At 44.7% G+C, this 20856-nt stretch overlaps 3 protein-coding genes and 1 long non-coding RNA gene across 4 annotated transcripts in view; 2 read left to right on the top strand and 2 right to left on the bottom strand.

Moving 5' to 3' along the window:
• Positions 1-20856, bottom strand: part of LOC135367879 (uncharacterized) — a 137803-nt gene that overhangs the window by 106585 nt on the left and 10362 nt on the right. The window contains exon 2 of the mRNA XM_064600981.1: positions 13829-13885. Within this exon, the coding sequence (XP_064457051.1) occupies positions 13829-13855 (27 nt within the window). The 5' untranslated portion in view covers positions 13856-13885. The remainder of the gene's footprint in view (positions 1-13828; positions 13886-20856) is intronic.
• Positions 1622-9768, top strand: LOC135369093 (uncharacterized). The gene is made up of 6 exons (XM_064602755.1): positions 1622-1726; positions 2204-2993; positions 4680-4807; positions 7959-8045; positions 8733-9180; positions 9624-9768. The coding sequence occupies exons 1-5, from the start codon at positions 1679-1681 to the stop codon at positions 9165-9167; spliced, it is 1488 nt and encodes a 495-aa protein (XP_064458825.1). The 5' UTR covers positions 1622-1678; the 3' UTR covers positions 9168-9180; positions 9624-9768.
• Positions 11062-13317, top strand: LOC135367869 (uncharacterized). Its single transcript, XM_064600971.1, has 3 exons — positions 11062-11171; positions 12179-12561; positions 13180-13317. The coding sequence occupies exons 1-2, from the start codon at positions 11157-11159 to the stop codon at positions 12548-12550; spliced, it is 387 nt and encodes a 128-aa protein (XP_064457041.1). The 5' UTR covers positions 11062-11156; the 3' UTR covers positions 12551-12561; positions 13180-13317.
• Positions 17276-19231, bottom strand: LOC135367868 (uncharacterized). Its single transcript, XR_010414559.1, has 3 exons — positions 19126-19231; positions 18106-18360; positions 17276-17409 (listed from the first exon to the last, which is right to left on the bottom strand). It is a non-coding gene; the product is annotated as an uncharacterized LOC135367868 (long non-coding RNA).

Below are 20856 nucleotides of genomic sequence, written 5' to 3'. Positions count from 1 at the left end.
GTTTTCTTCCTCCTACTCAAGGAATTAGTGTGTTACCTCGAAGTCTATTTCGCAGACTCGCTTGCCTCCTACTACATCATGCAAATAGGGCTTCTCTCAACACATTCGCTTTAATCACTAACTACCAGTAAGTACTAGTGTACGTTTCATTCAATTATATTATCCAATTATAATATTTCGGTGAGGATTGAAAGTGACCTGTGGCCATTGTAAGATTTATGCTACGACATATGCGGCACACGAAAAAAAAAGGAAGAAGAAGAAGCTAAGAATAATAATTAGAGTGGGCTTTTCACGTTAGGAATAGAAGAGATAACGTGGTTTCCTCTAAATTTTCAGCTGCATGCTGTTGCCATCAGTGCGAGAGTGAATTTCAACTTCATGACCCAGTGAGATTTCTAAGGAGAAACAGACGCCCCTCTCCAAACTGGAGAAAAACTCTGCGAAGTTGAAACGGTCGTGGTCAGAAAACGTATAAGCAATCGCTTTAAGCAGAATATGGCATAAGCACTATACACACAACAACAACAACAACAAAAAAGGAAGAAAGGATGTGTTTTTGTTGCTGCAGTGATACCCTACCAATAAACAAGTGTGTAGCACCCATAGTTTCACTATATGATATAACCACAAGAAATGAAAAACCCGAGACAGAGGTACACATAGGGATGACACAACAGATTCTGTGTTCTCCTCTGTCTCGGGTTTTCTTTTCAGTGCAGTGCACTAGATTACACTGCACTAGATGGCCTGTATTTTGTGCCGTCTCCAAATGGCAATAATTCCGACCCCTCAAAGTCTCCACGTGTGAAAATTTGCAAGGTGTTTATCTGAATTTTCCAGATATTCCCAGATATTTGGACTAAAAGGACATGAGCAAGTAATAATAAATAAATAAATAAATTGCCTCAAACAAGTAAGCAAATACTAACAAGTATTGTAACAAATAAATAATAATGTAATAAGGCCATAACGGGCGCAACATGTGGACCAAGAGATACAACAAGAAACCATTACATTCGTGGCAAAGGTTGGCGCACAGCGTGCTATGCGGTAAAGTTATGTTTTTTTTAGAGTGTAGTGCACTATACAAATGCTTCCTGCAGACAATATGTATCAATAATACGTGCGGAGTGAAGAGGTTAAGCGACGAATGAATGAAGGATGCGGCCAACGAGAGCGGGGATGTAGTTAACCGTGCACCTGGCTTCAGAAAACACGGTAACCATTGTTGTGCCATGCACTCTTGCAAAACGATTGGACCTTGGCATTGGTGTCACCACGTGACACCAATGACAAGGTCACGGCTACAAACGAGGCCGTACGTTTTACATTGCTCAATACTCAAACGAAGTATCAGCTCGACCTCTTCTTACATAGGAGTGACACTCTTGTCAGACCAAAGACGCCCTGCGCGTGGCAGGCACAATCACGCAACCTCAGTCTTCCGTCTCCGGACGAGACATCCTTTGGCAGCCGTCAACTACCTGGCGATAAACACGCTGTCCATCCGGAGGATGCTCTCAGAGAACGGCTGAAGTGTCGCAAGATGCCGTTGTACACGCACTGCTGCAATGGTCGATAAAGGGCACAGCGGCTTCCGAGAAGAAGAGGGACCGGGTCCCTTTCCCTCCTCGCCCTCAAACTTCGAAATCGGTGAATATAAAATGAGCAAATCATGCACCACAGGCATCGCTTCTCTCGGCATTCAACAATGAAGGCTTTTGTAAGTACAACCATTACTTTGTTCAATATGCCTATTAGTTGCGTTGCAGTTGACATACATCGTACCTCCTTGTGGTCATCCGGCAACTGCGTATACTCCAATTTCCCGGGTGGTAGTATGTGAGCGTTTGTAGGTTACATTCTTCAGTAATGCGTGCTTCAAGGAAATTCAAGCGTGAACTGGAGGGGAATTGAAGTTTGACATGACCGTTTCACGTTCTTAAAACACTCCCTTAACGCGTCTAAAGCACATTTTATTCTGGAGCAGCGGCTGCCACGTGATTCTGTTCAATTTTACAGTCCGCACCGAGCATGGCAGGTCTATTCACCATGCTTAGCTACATAATGTCATCGCAATGAGCGACTGCAGCTCTCTTTTGCATGAGACAAAATGGGCTACAGTATAGTGAAGTAGTTACAGGAGTCATTAAGCAAACATTTCGTTCTAGTCATGACTGATTATTAATTTTTGCACCAGGTGTCCGCCATTGCTGTACTCCTCCTGTCCACGGCTGCCCTGGCGGAGGAGGAGAAGAAAGAAAAAGTCGAAGGCCGTGGTCTTGTTGGCGGAGGTTGTTCCTGTCCCTGCGCAGGCGGTAGCTATGGATCCAGCTTCGGAACAGGGTATGGCACAGGTGCTGGGTACGGCAAAGGTGCTGGGTATGGCGCAGGTGTTGGGTCCGGCGCAGGTGTTGGACTCGGCACAGGTGTTGGACTAGGCACAGGTGTTGGACTCGGAGGAGCCGGAGGAGTCGGAGGAGTCGGTGTTAAGCCTCTTGTTGGAGGTGCTGGAGGAGTCGGAGCTGTCGGCGTGAAGCCTGTTGTTGGAGGTGCTGGACTCGCTGGAGGACTTGCTGGTGCTGGTGCTCCATTGGTCGCTGGATCTGGCCTTGGCGTCGGTGGCGGTTACGGTGGTGGGCTTGGCCATGGAGTCGGTGGCGGTTACGGTGGTGGGCTTGGCCATGGAGTCGGAGGTTTTGGAGGAGGATCTTCTGGTTTCTCTGGATTCCAGCAAGGAGGCGGCTTCAAGCAGGGCTCTGGGGCTCAAGGAGCCCACCAAGGAAACTTCGCGTACAACACGGGCGAATCTAGCAATAAGGCTTACGGACACAGCGATGCGTACGGTGACAAGAAGAGCTTCGGCTTGAGCTCGAGCGAAGGCTTCAACAGAGCTGAAGGACAGGGAAGTCACGGAAGCAGCTTCAACAAGGCTGCCGGCGGTTCGGGCGCTTCCAGTCACAGCTCTGGACAATCCACAAAGGTTTTAGGTTGATCTAACGTGAGTATTTGCTACAATGATGCACTATAAAGACATTTAGCGGCAATAGTGTGAACATGGAGTCAGACGTATGCAGTCTCTAGTTCTGCGTTAACAGTTTTGTTGTCTGGAACGTTGATGCTCCTATCTGACACTTTGTGCGATAACCATTTGTTCTTTTGTGTGCAGATACAGGAGGAAATCGTAACCTCACAGCCGAAACGAAGAATATGCATTGAAAAACCTGGAAAGTGTCAACTGTGATCGAAGCAACTGTTTATAAAGATAATGCGAAGTGCTGCCTCCATCAAGAAAGAAAAATAAAGCAATATTATTTACTAAATATTCTCGAGGTCCCTCCACTCGTTACGCGAACTTTTTCGTACCGGATAGTTAAGGCAGTGGGTGCAAAATACACATGAAACTTGCACGGTCTGGTGACCATCCTATAGCAAGGCTAATAAAGTGACAGTTCCAGTCCGTTGACCAGAAGAGAGCCAGATTATGACTCATGAAGAAACGTGTTATGTCTTCGGTTGTTAACTCGGGGAAATCCCCGCGGTAACAGATGTGGCGAGTGGTTCAGGCAAAAGCTGTCGAGGGCAGCAGCCTGTAACAAAAGCTGTAATTTTATTAATGAGGCACTTCCTTCCATACTGCTTTTCTGGAGACATAATCACGGTATATATTACACCTTTCAAGGTAAGGTGAAGTGTAAGGGCGTAGTAGGTTAAGGATGTTAAAGCCAACGAATCGTTTTGTGCTTCCTCAATGAATGTGTGCTCCTGATGTAAGAAGAGCTGTCATCCGCAGTGCATTACAACAAAATGGAACGCTTGTGCTTCTGTAAGAAGTTGTCTGGCTTGAAAACCCTCTTGAGGGAAGCGTTTGCGCTCGCCTCGTTTCTAGTCAACATAATCATGAGGTAACACACAAAATACATGACCTCAAAATTTCCACCCTTATATTACGGGCGTTATTTTGCTTAGACATTACGCCATAACCGTTTGGATTCCGCTTCGTGACTTCTCCTTATTGTATTTTTCGTACCTTCGCTAGCTGTCCTTCATAGCTTGTGCTGCGTAGAAGGCAGAATAGACCTACCGCAACTTTATAGCTTTGAAATATTGCCAAACTCATCCACCATTCTTGCAATTATAGGGCATATAAGAACTCCCCATTTAGATTTACGCAACGAAAGCTCGGGGTCCATTATACATCTATAACCGCCTTTCAATTCCGAACACCGATGTCCCATCCTGATGATACTTTCATCCCTGACCTTCTTGACTACGTTTGCCTCGTGAATTTACGGCCGTCACCCAATGTCCCTGAGAACGCGTCGATGTCAGTCCTATACGACGTCAAACTCCCTCACAAATTACAGGCAAAACATTTCCATCGAGTTCGCTCATAGCCATGGAAACTTTCGAAATGTCGGACCATTTGAAAGTTCCACAAAATGCATGAGGCAATTTCCTTCTGGCACTCTCGGTGGCCTTGATGGCACGTCGCCTGCGAACTGACCAGGGTTGCGTCACTGAAGAGAAACGTACTATAGGCTTACCTTGATTGTACAAGCAAAAAGATGAACGTTGACGTTGTGAAACGTGCTAGTTTGCATAAGAGAGGAGGTGCACGGCCGCTTATGACAGCGATTGACGCATTGATTATGGCAGCGGGTATATTCTGCAAGGAGGAGGATTACCAGTAATCCCAAAGCGGGACGCACATAGTGACGTCCCGTTGGGGAGGCTGGTTGAAGTCTATGACGACCAAGGTAGTGATGTTCATCCCGTCGATGAAACTATACCACACATGCAGGTGAACATTGCGTAGAAAACGACACCTGTAACTAACTTTATCGGGAATCCTCGTGCTAGAGACTCTAATTCAGGATAAATCCAAACAGCCGTTTCTTTTTTTACGCATCTTTTCATAAGGTAAGGGGACATAATGAAATGTGCACGTGACAGAACTCTAGTTAGTAAACTGCTACATTACTTGTTAAGGGAAGGACCTCAGGACGAGGGCAGCGAGAGAACGACTGTTCTTCTGGACACCGTCCTCATCACTGGCTATCCTCATCACTATCACTACCGTCCTCATCACTATTTAGAGGGTTGGAGATGACGTGTTAATGGTTCTTTTGCCCACAGCATGCGTAGATAGAGAAAAATCCGAGCTGTATTTCTCCCCATACGCATGCTATCGGCGTATAATACCCCCCCCCCCCAAAAAAAAAAGAAGAAATTATCACGCTATGCCTAACCCCTTAAATGCGATGTCAATGAAGGGGAGGGCATCCAGAAGAAGAACAGTCTCTGTTCGGAATGCGGTGGCGGTTCCCTGGATATTCTACCTCTCTGTGCCTGATAACTTGTTTTATCGATCATGAATCAATCATTCACTTGTCGGGCTCTAAATGGCCCATATACAGCATTATAAATCAGCCAACGCTCGGTCATCTACTGTCAAGATAAAAACCCTGACATCATCAACAACAATAAATGAAGAAGAAGTGATGATGACATGGCCCTGACGTCCAGGACGTGCGATATATTGCTACTTTCAGTACACCCATGGGTGCTTGCAGAAAATATTTGTTCAGTCACTGTTCAGAACTCTTCACCTCTGATTAGCACGAAAGGAAGGCCATTTACTTTTCAGTATTTGGTAACTATTTCCTATTTAGGAAAACAGGTTGCTGCATATACCACCGTAAGGCTAAAATTAAGGACATTGTGACACTCGCCCCAGATGATGCCAGATAGATGTAAAATACGGTTATGTGCATCGTTGTGAACCTGCGCGTTTCAAGTTTTACAGCAAACGGAGTACCCTAATAGAGGCCAGAAAATTGGAACTGTGAATATTGAAACTCGCCCAGGGTTGCCACATGGCAAAACCTGCACTAGCCAAAATGCAGCCGACCCCTCACAGGGCCCAATTATTGTCGTCAAAATAAAGTTGTTTTCCTGACAGGAAATACATGTGTGAGGTGTCAACGCTCGCCTGAAAGTAATGTTATTAAATAAACAAAGGAATTTGACGCGCCATTTTACAAATACACACCACGAGACATGCGGGAAACGAATACGCACGCACACTACAGCGCCGAAACACGGGGACGAGTCGCTTCACGGGTCTTGGTCATTATAGTCAAGTTTTAGTGTATCGTCTGCTATCGCCTTAGCGTACGTGAGGGATAGCGTTGGTGCTTTTGCGCACGCGCAAAATATAAAGAGAGCTTCGCGCATTGCACAGAACCACCACGCTATCTCTCACGTACGCAAAGGCGATAGCTTACGATGCACTAAAACTCTCAGACTGCTGATAGTGATAACGTAGCTTTCTCTTTCTGTATACCGTATCTACCGTACCCAATCAATGAACAAGATTCTGAGTCACGCGCCCTGCCATTGGCTACGGTACGGGTACGGTGACCTAACGAAAACTACTACTGGGAGGTACCCGGGTTCGAATCCCGGTGCCGGCTGTGCTGTCTGGGGTTTTTCCTGGGTTTTCCTCAGACGCTTTCAGACATATGTCGGCACAGTTCCCTTAGAAGTCGGCCCAGGACGCACATTCCCCCAGGGCGTGAGTCGTGACGTTGCCCACATACGTGAGGCCGACAACGGCAAGCCCTAACACCGTCACCACCACCACCGCCACCACGAAAACTACTAACGGTCTAGGGTCTACTAGCACTCTAAAGATGAACTACTGACACTAAAAGATGAACCAGTGCTTGAAAAACTGCGCAGCCCTGTCCACTTCCTGTTTCGCTGTAGTCCTCGCTATAGGTCCTTAGACGTGTAGCCAAAAATTTCCCATTTCCTGATTTATTCATCCTTGCATCTCTTGGTACACTATGAAAAAGGAGGACAGCTATCCATTTTATTCGAAAACACTGCTTCCATAGACGCAAAGCTTACTTAAGGTTTCCCATTTCCTTTGTCTTTGCATTTTCAGTCGGGTACATGAGTACTTGATAAGAGAGTACTAGAAAAAGTATTTAAAGCACAAGCACCTGTTTGAACATATTGGAACTAATTCTTCGAAGTTGAATTGGTATTGGGTCAGTTCATCCAAACCAATCCAAAGGTGTAAAACACGAATTATAAAGGAGATGAGTATAGGGGAAACAACAATAAATAAATCAATGATGGCGGCTGGGCAAATTCGCCACATGAGGTGCGGCCCTACCCAAGGTGCAATGGACGGAATGAGATGTGACCTGATGGTGAGACGATGACACAGGTATATGCCTATTCAAAAAGTATGCAGGAAAAGTCAGTTGAACGCAAAGCTGACTTGTTATTTCATTGAAAAGGAAAGAAAAAAACCTCTGGTCGAGCAGAATATTCAGCAGAAGGTTCGGCTCTAATACGACAGACATCGAAAACCCGTGAATTTGAGTGGTTAAGTAGTGACGTAGCGTTTTTCGAACACGGCATATCATCTTACGAAGTAATCAGATTTTCAGATCTTCAGAATTTTGAGATCGCGGATTTCGCGACTGGGAATATCGAACCCCTCCCTGATCGAAGACGATTGCACGTCGAGCTGCCACACGCCACTAACGCGTATTCCTGCTCAAGCGTGACAAGTTACTTCAGACAACTCATTGACATTTCAATTGTCCTACAGAGGAATTTGTTGCGACCACAGCTGTGTCCCGCACTGAGGGAAATACCGTGGTGTAACCGTGTAACGCCGCAGCCGAGACGCAGTAGCGCGTGCGGAGAATTTCCAAAACAAACAACACGTCAAAGGAGTTTCTCTTGAACTTGAACGACCTTCCCCCTTTCCTGATCCCTTCCCCGCCTCGTGGAGGCAAACTGCTTTTCCATTTGCGGTTATCAACCGACCATATCTCCGCAAGAAGGCTGCTTTACGAGAAATGGGAGAGGGGGGAGGAAATCCTGGCCAATGAATCAACGTTTTCGGGAGTTACACTATAAAAGTATAGCAGAAGACGTGGAGAAACACCTTTGATTCCTCCTCCGTTGCTCGTCGATCTCTTCCACCGGCCGACTCGGTCATGGCAAGCAAAGTTGTGAGTAGTACTATTGTTACCTTATGGCTGGCTTAATTACGTTTTGTGTGTCACGGAGTTTTTCGGGAGTTGTTCTGTGATCACGGTTAAGTCAGTAAGATGTTTCGTACTATGCATTATTAGGCTACTCATATACCAAGGATTTGGTTCATCGTTAACCGATCACGTCATCATGCCATATCACATGCTGACAAGTGTACACTGTGGTAGTGAGCCACAAATTAAGCGAAAAATTTCTTCGTGATTGATTGATTGATTGATTGATTGATCATCACTTCTATTCATTGCTGTGTTGCTGTACCCATATTGAGTTAATAGGTACGCACGACGGATACACCTGGCGGAATAAAATTGTACCATCAAAATTGTTTACTACCATTATATCGAGACGTGATGACAATTAGCACACTTAAGGAACAACTTTTCCGTGTTAAACGAGGCCGTCAAATGCAAGTAAATTGCTGTAATGCAAAAAACGGAGACAGTTAGTAAATGAAATGCCACCGTCTATTTAGCTTTTCTATATAATAGAAAAGTTGCGTGGGAAGTTGTCATAATTTGATATACCGTTAAAGTGCCAAGGAGCAACAAGCATTCTCCGTGGACACAGGCACCTCTTAAGCAGACCTGAAAAATCTACGTTCCAGCATGAACCAAAAACAATCATTGCCTTTTTCAATCTTCCAGACCCTCGCTGTCGTGCTCTTTGCATTGTTCGCCCTCACCTACGCTGAGGAACCAGCAAAGGACGTTGCTGAGAAACCAGCAAAGGAAGCAGCCAAACCAGAGGAAGGCAAAAAGGATGATGTAGAGGGTCGCATTGGATTCGGTGGCTACGGTGGCCTTGGGGGCGGCAGCTCCTTCGGATCCGGCTTCAACCGTCAAGGGTTCAACACCAACCGCGGTGGATACAATCAGGGCAGCGGAGGATTCCAGCGCGATAACCGCTACAACAACGTTCAGGGATTCAGGAACCGCGACGGCTACAGAACGAACCAGGGTTTCGACGTAAGCGATTTCAACCGTTATGGATCTGGAGGATCTCGCTTCAACACTGGCTACAACCAAGGAGCTGGTGGCGGATACAACCAATACGGGCAGCAGGGCGGATTCCTCGGCTAATTAGCCATGAAGTGTAAGCATTGCGACATCGAAATTCATGAAACTGTTTTATTGTTATATGGTTAAAGACACTGGCGTCATTCGGAGGTTGGACAACTTTGTTTGACTGGTGGTGGGATGGAAAAAGTGGGAAAAAGTACAAGTTTTTGTTCGTTTTGTGCGTTTGTGCACATCATGGACACCAGTACGACAAATATCGCAGCATAAAAGCTACATGATGGGGTACCTTACAGCAGGATAAGTAGTAGTATGCTTAATTGCCGTCATTATATTAGGCATATGACTAGAGGTTTGTTGACCGCGTAGCCTGGGCCTACTTTTACACGCTCCTATTCTAGTAATGCGAATACTTACTGGTATGAGATACGCAGGAATAGCATGAAGCGATGGTGAATGACAACATTAGCGCATTGGGTATCATATCCACACTTCATATGTTTCTGCTTCACTTTTCAGGACCAAAAATTCCAGGGAAGACAACCCGGACGCCACCCGGACGACATGATTTACATTTCACCGACACAGTCATTTTTGGAAACATCTGTTACAGAATTTGTAAATAATGCTGCCAGCTAAATAAATATTTATTAGTAGAAACAAACAGAGTTGTGAGTTGTTTCTCTGCACACAACTAAGAAGAAGAAGAAGAAGATGAAAAGGAATTAATTTGAGAACAACTGTAGGGCTCAGTACCGCCAGAGTGCAATTACTCCAAATTTTAGTCCCTTGACCTTGAAACTTACTCCCCTGCACTGAAAATAGTCCATGGACTTTGCATAATCCATCCGCGCATATTTCGTCCCTGAAGGGTCTAATTGTTGTAGCAAAAAATAAAAAATAAAAAATAAAGTACCTGGTCACCAAAGAGACTAAAATTGCTCCTTTTTTACCCTTGGATTGGATTGGATTGGATACGAAAGAAAAAGATGTCTTTTTTTTTTCCCCCTTAGAGTCCACATCGATCCAAGATTATTATATTGTTGCGTAGGTACGTGCATTTCTGAACCGACTTAAAACGCGCCGCTCAACAACCATCTTAATCAATCCCTGGGGCTTACAATTTATATTTAGTGGTCGGTATTGTCGTGTAGTAACCAGTCGTTTTGGGAAACAACTACTGCTTAAAAAGTAATTTCAAAAGTACAACAACAACAACGTTATTTCGTGATGATAAATGGGGAGTTTCGTCGCCAGGGATGATACTCGATACCCCATAAAACTACCTCACCAAAAGTAACTTTAAAGTAAAGTAAAAGTAGCTTTAAAAGAGCAAATCTTTGGGCTTCTTGGTATTGCATCGTGACGCAGGACACATATGTCTGTCCGTGTGTCCCCTGGTGCTGGTATCGCATGTACTACTTTCTTCTAATCTTTACTCCTTCGCGTTTCTTCAATATGGAGACATCCGCACCATTAGCAATGAGCATTTACGCTGAGTAGGCTCACCCACAGGGTGATTTACCGCCTCGTATAATCCTGTCGTCTGAAAAGCACCCGTCCAGCAACCCTGCGTGACATCTCTGTCTCGCATTGCTTCTGTGCGGCTAATCCTGCTGTGAACCGACCTGGTAAAGCGTAGGTTAGATCACGGGCCACCGCACCACACAGCCACTACTATAGCCACAAAATTAGTGGTAGGTTGAGTGTAACGTAGCAATGAGAATTTATTTTTGTTTGATATTGGGAGTGGAATATAACATATTAAAGAACAGTGCCATTCCCGAAATTCGAAGAACGCAAAAAAGAAAGAGAGAAAGAACGCCTCCCTTGGCAGAGAATAAAGTTTCGTTTCCTTCGGTCTGCACGGGATTGAGCTACAGGAAGGAAGGAAGGAAGGAAAGAAAGAGAGAAAGAGGGAAAGGAAACCCCCCAGTCACTGAATGAATGTTTTAGGAAACTGCCCCATAAAAGGCTAACAGACAGATTGGAAGCCACGTCTTTGACTCCCGTGCCGCCCGCTTCGTGCTCAGACAACCGTCAAATTCGACCATGGCTGGGAGACTTGTGAGTACCATCAGCTCCACTTGCTTTTATATCGCGTCCAAGCCGTTTCCTTAATCCTTGTTTTGAAACGCCTTCCACAGCATGAACGTGCGCAATCTATGTAACAAATGATGGCGGATTTTTTTTTTTTCTTTTTTTGTAATCGTTCGGTATATACGTATAGGTGCAGTAGTCAGTTTGAACGCATTGCGGATTGTGTGGACGATAACGAATCAATGAATGAGAAATTCGTTGGTAGATGCTGGCAGCTTTGTTGGTACGTTCTGGTCAACAAATATAGTAGAATAAACTTGGAACCTTAAGGAACAGCTCCACACATAAGGTCGGAGGTGAAAGCTTGAAAGCTATTATAATGCACAAGCCGCAGATAACTCACCGGAGATTGCGCTGTCGTTGATGTTGCGCACGTATTATCGCTTTGTGCATAATTGTGGCCCCGAGACAATGTTTTGGTGGGTGCGTGTGCTATGATGCGCGTTTCTGTTCTTTCTATTTTTTAATATTTATTTGTATGTGTGTGTGTGTGTGTTTTTAGTTGCATTATTGCTCGGGTGCCGAATTCAATTTCTCCGTATATATATATTTTTAAATTGACTATCAACTTATCACCGGAGATAGAGTAAGACATGACAATCATTTTCTACTATATGCCTATTACCGTTTTGTTAGTCAGTCCAAAGCCGTTAGAACGCTTGAAGTAAGTCTTAAACATCCTGACAACTCGGTGCACGAATCATCCATGTCCCCTTTTAAGTACACACACCTAGTTTTCTGAAGCTGTTGATTTCACTAGAGCGACCTTATACGTCTCCATTTTCCCCCTATATCTACCTCTCTCTTTCTTACCGAATAGAGAAGGAGAAACATCATCGTTAACCCTATAATTCGTGAAAAAGATAAGGACAATCACTCACAGTCTGTTACACTAGAGAGGAAATATAGGATAATCAGCCACAAGCCACTTCTTAGTGTAAACAATGTTCACCGTGTTGCTTCCAACGTTTCAGTTCCTCATATTTGCCGTCTGCACCTTGATGGCCATATCCTACGCTGACGACGCCGACAAAAAGGAAGACGACGTCGAAGGCCGTATCGGCTTCGGTGGAGGAAGTTCCCACGGATCTGGCTTCAACCGACAGGGCTACAACACCAACCGCGGCGGATATAACCAGGGCAGCGGAGGTTTTCAGACGGGAAATCGCTACAACAACGCCCAGGGCTTCAGGAACCGGGAAGGCTACAGGACCAACAAGGGGTACGATGACAGTAGCTTCAACAGATACGGCTCTGGGAGTGGAGGATTCAACACGGGATACAACCAGGGATCCGCAGGACGTTTCAACCAACACGGACAGCAGAGTGGTGGATTTCTTGGCTAAGCCCCACCCTTGTAAGCATTGTGACAAATTATACAAATGTTCTAGCTTGGCTTGCATCTACATTAAAATATTAAGCACCTAGCATCATTCGGCAGCATTAAAATATAAAAAAAACTGCCATGTTAGCTAGTCTACATAGAACTGTTGAGAGTTCATATAACTACCTATCCTATTTTTGGTCTCCGTGTATGTGGATCCAATTTTCTTTATGTTTTCTGTTTCACAATCAATCAATCAACCAACCTATTATATTTCACTCATCGCTTGTGCATGAAAACTTTACGTCTTCTTTCAATCATTGATGCTTTCTACACTCCATCTCTGTTCGACGAAAAATGTCTCCTCTGCCTACCACCTTCTCACAGACTACACTGACTATCGACCCCTGTTCAGCGCTGTTCATCATCTCGTCATCAGGACACATCTCATCCTTCCCGTTGTGCCTTGGGGTAGTGGGCCGCACCTCATCTGCCGAATTTCCCCATTCATCATCATTAATTTATCGTCGTTGTTATTCTCATCATTCCAGCTTATGTTAGGAGGAACTTGTGATATCTGAATTCATCCATAAGGGGTTGAGAGACTGCTGCAAGAACGATCTCAATATATTTGCGTGTGTTTGTTTTCAGGAAACAGGAAACCACAAATCGGCGACATTCCTGTTTCGAGAACAAGACGTCGGGAAGGCGCTACACTGAAATAATATGGCCCACATTACTGTACAAAAGATAATTTTCAGACGAATAAATATTTATTACACGGGTGAAGCATTGTCCAGTAACGTATATTGCAATATGTCGCACGTAATCAGGGTTAATACGTCAATCAGAAAGGAGAAAAAGAATAAACGTAGTTTCCGTTGAGCAAGATATCAAAGTAAACTTCTCCTAGTTATCACCGCGCGGATATTTACGTCTGCTTCGCGAAGGATTCCGTGGCACAAGTAATTTCTCATCCAAGGGAAGCGTAGACTTGTAAATCCGGGACAGAACAAGACCAGCGACTTCTTTAACTCGAGAGGTCAGTCTCATTGCGTGTAAATACGAACAGGCAGTAATTATTGTTATCTGCTTTATGATAAAACCATCTGCTCCCATCTTCTCCCACATGGGGCCAGAAAGTGGAGGTGCGCGTTGAAGGTCCTTATCGCGGAGCATATGGCCAATGACAATGCATACACTCTCATTCGTTGATAAGGAACATGGGAGCTGCCTCGACCCAACACATCACGGGTATTAAGTGAAGCAATTAAATTATTAAGAGCTATACATGGCTTACCACAAGCTGTGCTGGCAACAACAGCATTTACCTGATGATTCCGCACGTATCCGTACTCTGTAAAAGAAAGACAGGAGAGAGTTGAGAATGTAGAAAGAACAATAAAAAGCAAGTCAGCTAGTGTGAGCTTAACACAGGAACTTGAGAATGATGGCTTACACAAGGGTAGCAGCACACCACGACTCTGGTTATATATGCTGTAGTCCCTGGTGTAAGTCCTCATTCTCAAACACATGATTGTTTTGTTTTGGGGGTGTGCACTACAACATCAGGCAGCCATCACAATTCACAACGTATCCAGCGACTCCTATTCGAGTATTGGACATCCTGGTCCAGAGCCATTTTTATTTTTAGATGATGTTGGTACGGAGGATGGGGGATGTAAACATACCTCCCCTCTCTCCCATGGGAATAAGGAACAACACTGGCTCTACTTCGTACTCATGGAGCAGTACTGCGAGACCCCGAAAGAATGTTTTCGCAGTTTCTTAGGGACGATATCTTACGTCACATGGTTCCAACAACACTGTAATTCACAGAGAGCACAACACAAGAGAACACTTCTGCGTTCTTGGCTCATGAAAAAAAAAAAGGAAAAAGAAAAACGTTATGGTAGACGAACAACACCCGTGGACATAAAGTCGGTCATCGTTGCTGTTTTCTGGCTGCGCACTCTTGTTTTCTGGCTGGTTTGCTTAACTGTTTCCTGTTTCCACTGCTGTTTTCAACACGTGCGCTGAGAACCGCCCGAGGGCTAATCCCGCTGCAAACCTTTATGCATTGCTTATCGTTCCCATCATCAACCTCGATATTTCAAGGCAAAATTGGCAGAAGCGAAGCTTTCAGCGAGACGCACGTGCTTGGTGACGTCGTATCGGGATTATGATAATAATTATCTCTCAGGACACGGCGTAGCTTCCACATAGACAGTGTGGAAGTCCCTTCTGCGATTGGCGATACAACAAAAACAGAAAGAAAAGGAATGAGTAGAATTAATTGAAGATGGACGGCCTTCAGAATCTTTTGATGCACCCGCATGCAAGTTTTGCAGCCAATGATAAGCCGAACGAGTTATTGCTGAAATGCTAATCTGAGATAAGTTTTATTTATCGCTAGAGAACACCGGCGTATCCTGCATCATACGAGCCAAACGTTCGCGATATGCTGACACGAGAGAAATAAAAATAAACTAGGTGCAATTGATGGTTTCTAGCAGTGACGTAGAGCAGGGGTTCCGGGGTTGAACGCCCTCACCCTGAAATCGTACGCTTGAAAGTGCATTTGGCGAGGGGGAGAAGGGGCTAAATGACCTCATGTAAATCCCCATGTAAAGTTTCCGTAGAACCCCTACCGCAACGTTTTTCTGGCTACGCTACTGTTTTGTAGCTTTAATGATATTTTTTATATAAAAAAAAAACACACACACACACACGATAAAACCACGCAAAAGTTAAAAGTAACAACATGCTCGACTCAGTGAGGAACGTGCAGTTCATCATCTGGTGACAGAAGTAAAAACACTGGTGAGTTCGATTGCCGGAAAACAGAAACGGAGTGAGACCCAAAGGTGTGCCCCGAATGAAACTAGCGTTTTGACTGCAGCTTCCAAATAACCACCACCAACAAGAGGGTCTGTATATGATTTTTTTTTCTCTCCCTCTCTAGCGATATCAGGCTGATACGGTGGCTACGTAGGGGTGCCGCTTAGTGCCTTCCCCTCAGTGTGACATGATGTCCTCATGGAAGGTTTGCAGGTAGCTGAAATACAGTGAGATACAATGCCGGATGAGATACAATGGACATTCTTAGGCAACTGGGCTACGAGGGCCCGCTAGCATTGCATATCTTTTTCTCTGCAAAAGCCCAGGCAACTGAGTTTCCACACAAGGTCATTGTGTCTGAACGCCATTCCTGGAAGAAAATGGTGGTTTATTCGCTCTGCCCAAAGCAAAAACAAGCCAGTTTCTACAACTGGGCTACCCTAACCTTCAATGTTGAAGTGTCTCGCGTTGTCGTGCACATTGCGCTCTCACATTGACTCTAAGAGGTTGAAGTTATCTTACATTACAAATCAAGATGGGAGAAACCGAGGTCTGATTTTGCAAACAAAACTTCGTACCGACTGTCCCTGAGCATTTGTCTCGGAGAATTTGGCTTGAAAAGTCGAACGTTCAGAGATGCTTTTAGGGTTCCGTCCGACAATTATTGGGGAGTTTCATACCCTGCCCCCCCCCCCCCCACACACACACGTACATTGGATGGTGATGAGGTGGTGAGGTGTTGACGGTGATGCGGGAAATGAAATAACGAGGACCTGAGCCCTTATACGCCGCCCAAAAAGGTCATGAATGTAAGTTCACCAAGTAGCGCTTGGCATGATCGTATACTCTGAAATTAACCGATGCACAGGAAAAAAAAAAAGTGCGCCAGGAACACGGAAACCGGAGTGCCACCATCCGTTGTATCCGTCAAGCACACATCCGGTTATGTGGAAGGTGTTACTGATATCAAGGTAGGCTTAATCTCGAAAGGCAGGAACCAGAGCATCGCATCCGCGGGGGGAGTCTTTTCTGATTTATTTACTTTATTCTTTGGTATCTTCTATTCTCTCTTCAGTTGTCGGAATAGATCCGGAGACGTGGAGCCGATTGACGACCGACACGTACATTCATACGAAAAGGTACCCTGCCTTTGCTGAGAAATACACAGTGACGGTGTGTTGTGCACAGCGCATTGCAAGAAACAACAACTCCGACAGGATGTCGTCTGTTCTCGAAACCATGAAACATACGAGGGCATCGTGAAGCACTTTATACGCATTTCGTGGATTTCATCTTGCCATAGACTGGATGGTCGCCAGCATTTTGTTACACGAGGCGATGGCTTGCGAAACTATACTCAAAAGAACTGCTGGTTTTATCACATATACAATCAATGTAGACGCGTCACTGTGCCCTTCCGTAGGGTGATATTCTTGCGCGACGCGTCGTGAATATTAAGACCGCGCACAACGCTTCCAGGAATAGTAGTAAACTTATGAAATCCAAGAGGAGAGCCTCGGGATTTCGTAACTGTTAGATGAGCCCTCAGTAATTCTAGAAACGCGTTAACTGCTGAAAATATAAAACAGCACAGACCGAGTAAGTTGCGTGGAGCACGTGGAGCGTAAACAGCCCAATTACAATAAACATAACAGCGACAACCCTTCAGAATTTCGCAACCCTTTGGCACTTGCATTACTTCGAGTTCGTATCGCCTGCAGTCGCCATTACCGCGTCACCGTCGAATACATGGCGGATTTCTGAATGGATAACACGACATAGTGCTCTTGAAATACTGCATAGACAGCCAGAAATCGCGGTGAAGCGATATCATGGGCTGCACAAGAATGTACCTATACAGATCACGCACGCACACGCACACACTGACACAAAGAAAACACTCTGATTTGCATAGCAACATAAGAAGTCCTACATTTTATTGACATATTGACTACATGAAGGTGTTCTTCAATAAACGAAACTCCTTTCCAGCAGGTACTCTGTTTATACTGTCATTCCCGTTGTCCCCAAGTAGAAGCCCTGGAAAGAAGGAATAGATTCGTACAATCACCCGCACATCAAGCATCCAATCTACTAGCCTGTATTACAGTTACTCAACCCTTACGCGTAAATCTACTCCATTTCCCTACATTTACTCAACGCTTGGAAATCACGTTTAAAACCTACTTTGAATACTGGCCGCGTTTACGTTTGCGTTTGTTGTAATGCTCCCAGTGTGCCTGGTTCATCGACTGTTACAATCTATAGTTGAATCTACAGTTCAGTCGATAAATAGATTAAAACGGTGCAAGTGACCTGGTGTGTTGTGCGAAACCGCTACAGAAAGACAAACATTTCCTTGAATTTGAGGAACACAAATAGGGATTTCGGCACAGCATTTTCATGGCAGGATGGTGTTGGAAACGCGTAGGGGTGCGTACCAGCAGTATCTGCTGGCCTTTCGTGCTTTTTTTTTTTTTTGGCAGCCATTGTATCTGTGTGTGTGTGTGTGGGGGGGGGGTAACTGGGAAAAATTCCGGTACACAGATACAAAATGACGAGGACGCACTTGTGTCATCCTCATCATTTTGTATCTGTGTTGCGACAGTTCTGTAATTATCTGTTTCTACTGTGCAGTAATGAGTATACATTGAGTATACTGACTCATTTTATGCTCGCTCATAACCTTACGCTTTGCCAATGTGAACAGGATTTGAGTGGATTTAACCTATTCACCTTAGGCGCTTAGGTGGTTTTGTGGTGTTCTTTCACTCCATCTGTCTCGTGGCCGAAATCTCTACCGGCTCCGACTGGGTGACCGATGCCTGCATAGCCACCGTCCTGTCCGACGTCGATGCCGCCTCCTAGAATGCGTCCTCCGAAGGACTCGTCGTTTTTCAGGTCCGTGGGTTTATCGCTCTTCGTGGTTTTCTTGTTTGCTTCGCAGAGAGCCAGGCAAAATAGGACGCAGAGAGCGATAGCACAGAACACCTGCGAGAAAACATTGCTAGTATTAATTGCGGTGTATTGCCGATGAAATGATGATGATGATAATGATAACAAGCATAAAAATAGGGACTAAGTCGCGACACCTCAACTGAACTAAACTAAAGACATTCGAATGGAATGTTCGTCACTTTTTTTTTTCTGGTGCAGTATCTGCAGCTTCAGGAAAAAAGGGGGAGAGAGTAAATGTAGAGTAATTACGACTTTTACTCTTCTCTGTACTCTTTTATTCCGTCTTTACTCTGATCACTCCACTTTATATTCTTTCGAGCCTCACTTTGCCATGCTAATACTCCCGTGACACATCAATGTGCGTCAAAAAGCGTTATCAAATGCGTCAGATAATTGTTACCACTTATTTCACTACGAACGCTAATTATTCACTTTTCCGGATGTTTAGTTTTTGAAGTATATCTCGATTGGGCCACACAGTCCTTGACGGCGCAGAGTGCTAGTAAAAATATAAGGTTAGTCCTATTCTAAAATTCGATGCCGAAGGAATCCTTGTTTCCAGAAAATTATAGACGCCGACAAACGTAGCAAAACATGAATGGAAGAGGAACAAACGGGTAATTATATATCGAAAACGGCAGTTACGAACTCAAGAACACAACTCAACTGAACAGCTCGATATAGCAGACGGCACAGCGAAGAATGCAAAAACGCATGGTTAGCGATAACTACAAAGAAACGTCCATGCTTTAAGCTCAGTATCAATATTGGCTTAGAGCGATAACCAATGCCTCTTACCTTCATGATGATGCAAGCGGACGACAGCGTTACTTGTAGACAGCTGGTATAACGACGGTCACAAAACGATGGTCGCCTGCACTTTTATTGCATTTTCCAGCCCAAGAAAAAGGAAATGCAAATCGTTCACCATCGAGAGAAAACAACAAGCAACCAGTAAACGAGTTCCTAATCCGCCTTGCATGCCAATTGGATAGCGGACATTTGATTAGAGACGCTGATGGCCTTGCATGTGAGACACTGTCAACGACAACGTGTGCAGTGCCGCATATGCTTATGCTGCTTATAGGCAGAAAACATTTGTGCAGCCTTTCCAGAATAAACTGCTTCGCTAATTTGTATGTCTGTCTCATAAAAGAGTTTCTCAAGCAAATGACCAGATGCTACATTTTTGGTTAGGGGAAAATTGGGGTATTAACATGTAATGTGGCACATATTAACATGCACACAAGGGTGACAACGGGAACACAAAACCAGTATGAATACTATCATCCAATATCCAATACCAGTATGAATATCACGGGAGCTGTGAGCTCGCCAAGTCACCAAGGTGACTTTTTTTTTAACAGTTCCCGCCACATGTTATGCTATGTGGAAATAAATAAATTATTATTATTATTATAAGACTGTGTACAGTTCAGTATGAATAGTACATCTCAGAACATGCTCTCAGCCTGAGAAGTACAACGGCAACACTTTCAAGTAAATATTTAGAGCAACGCTAACAACAACTACGAAGAACACTAGCCAGTACGAGTCAGACTATGTACTGTTCAGAGCAGGCAACCTCCCCGCCAGCGAAATACAACAGCAACGATTCCGCCTAGCATTTACAATAAAGCAGCAGCAGCAGCAGCAGCAGCAGCAGTAGCACTAGGTATATAACAGCAAGACGTCCACCGAACAAAACAGCAACAGAGAGGTCCAGTATGTACAGCAAAGTAACGCTTTTCCAACAAAACACCCCATGAGGTGCAATATGTACATTCAGGGAGAAGTGCCTGCCACGATGACACGTCCATCAACGACAGGAATACATGGATGTGAACAATACAGCCGCTTGAAGGTGACCTGCCGCAACGCAGACAAGTCCGACAAGTTGACGAGGTTAACGCGCAACCATCGCAGCAACAAGAATAACGGCGTGCAACGTCGTCGGTGCGTCACAGCCTGACAGCGTACTGTCCACAGTATATCCGCGCCGCAGGCTGTGACAAGGGCACTGTGCCAGCGACCTGCTGACCACCGGCGATCGAAGTTCATTTACATTTCAGTTCAAAAGCAATGAGGCAGAATTTTAGAACTGGCCTCAATTGTTGACTCGAATGTAGACAAAGTCATCGATAGAAAAGAAGATTGGCGGAAAAGACAGTGTGTTGGTAAACAACAACAACAACAATAAATGAATGAAGGAGAAGTGATGATGACATGGAATGCTTCCCCGCTGTGGTCGCAGAACCCTACCCCTCTTCAAAGATGTAAAGAATGACGAGATCGTCTTTTCGTTACTTCATTTTCTTCTTCTATTCCATTCATTTCATTTTTGTTTGTTGTACGTTTTTGTTGATTGATTGATTGATTATAAAAAAGAATGGAGAAAATTGACTCCATATATGTGGAGACCAGCTACTCCATGGCACGTACTCACTTAAAGACGCTACGGGTGCACGTATACACTTGGCATAACACCAAAGAAAAATATGGCGAGAAATTGGGAAAGGGGAAGGAGTA

This window comes from Ornithodoros turicata, chromosome 9 (assembly GCF_037126465.1).
Source record: "Ornithodoros turicata isolate Travis chromosome 9, ASM3712646v1, whole genome shotgun sequence".
In the NCBI taxonomy this organism is placed as follows: Eukaryota; Metazoa; Arthropoda; class Arachnida; order Ixodida; family Argasidae; genus Ornithodoros; species Ornithodoros turicata.
The sequence above is the reverse complement of the archived record's forward strand: the minus strand, read 5'-3'. Positions and strand labels throughout refer to the sequence as shown.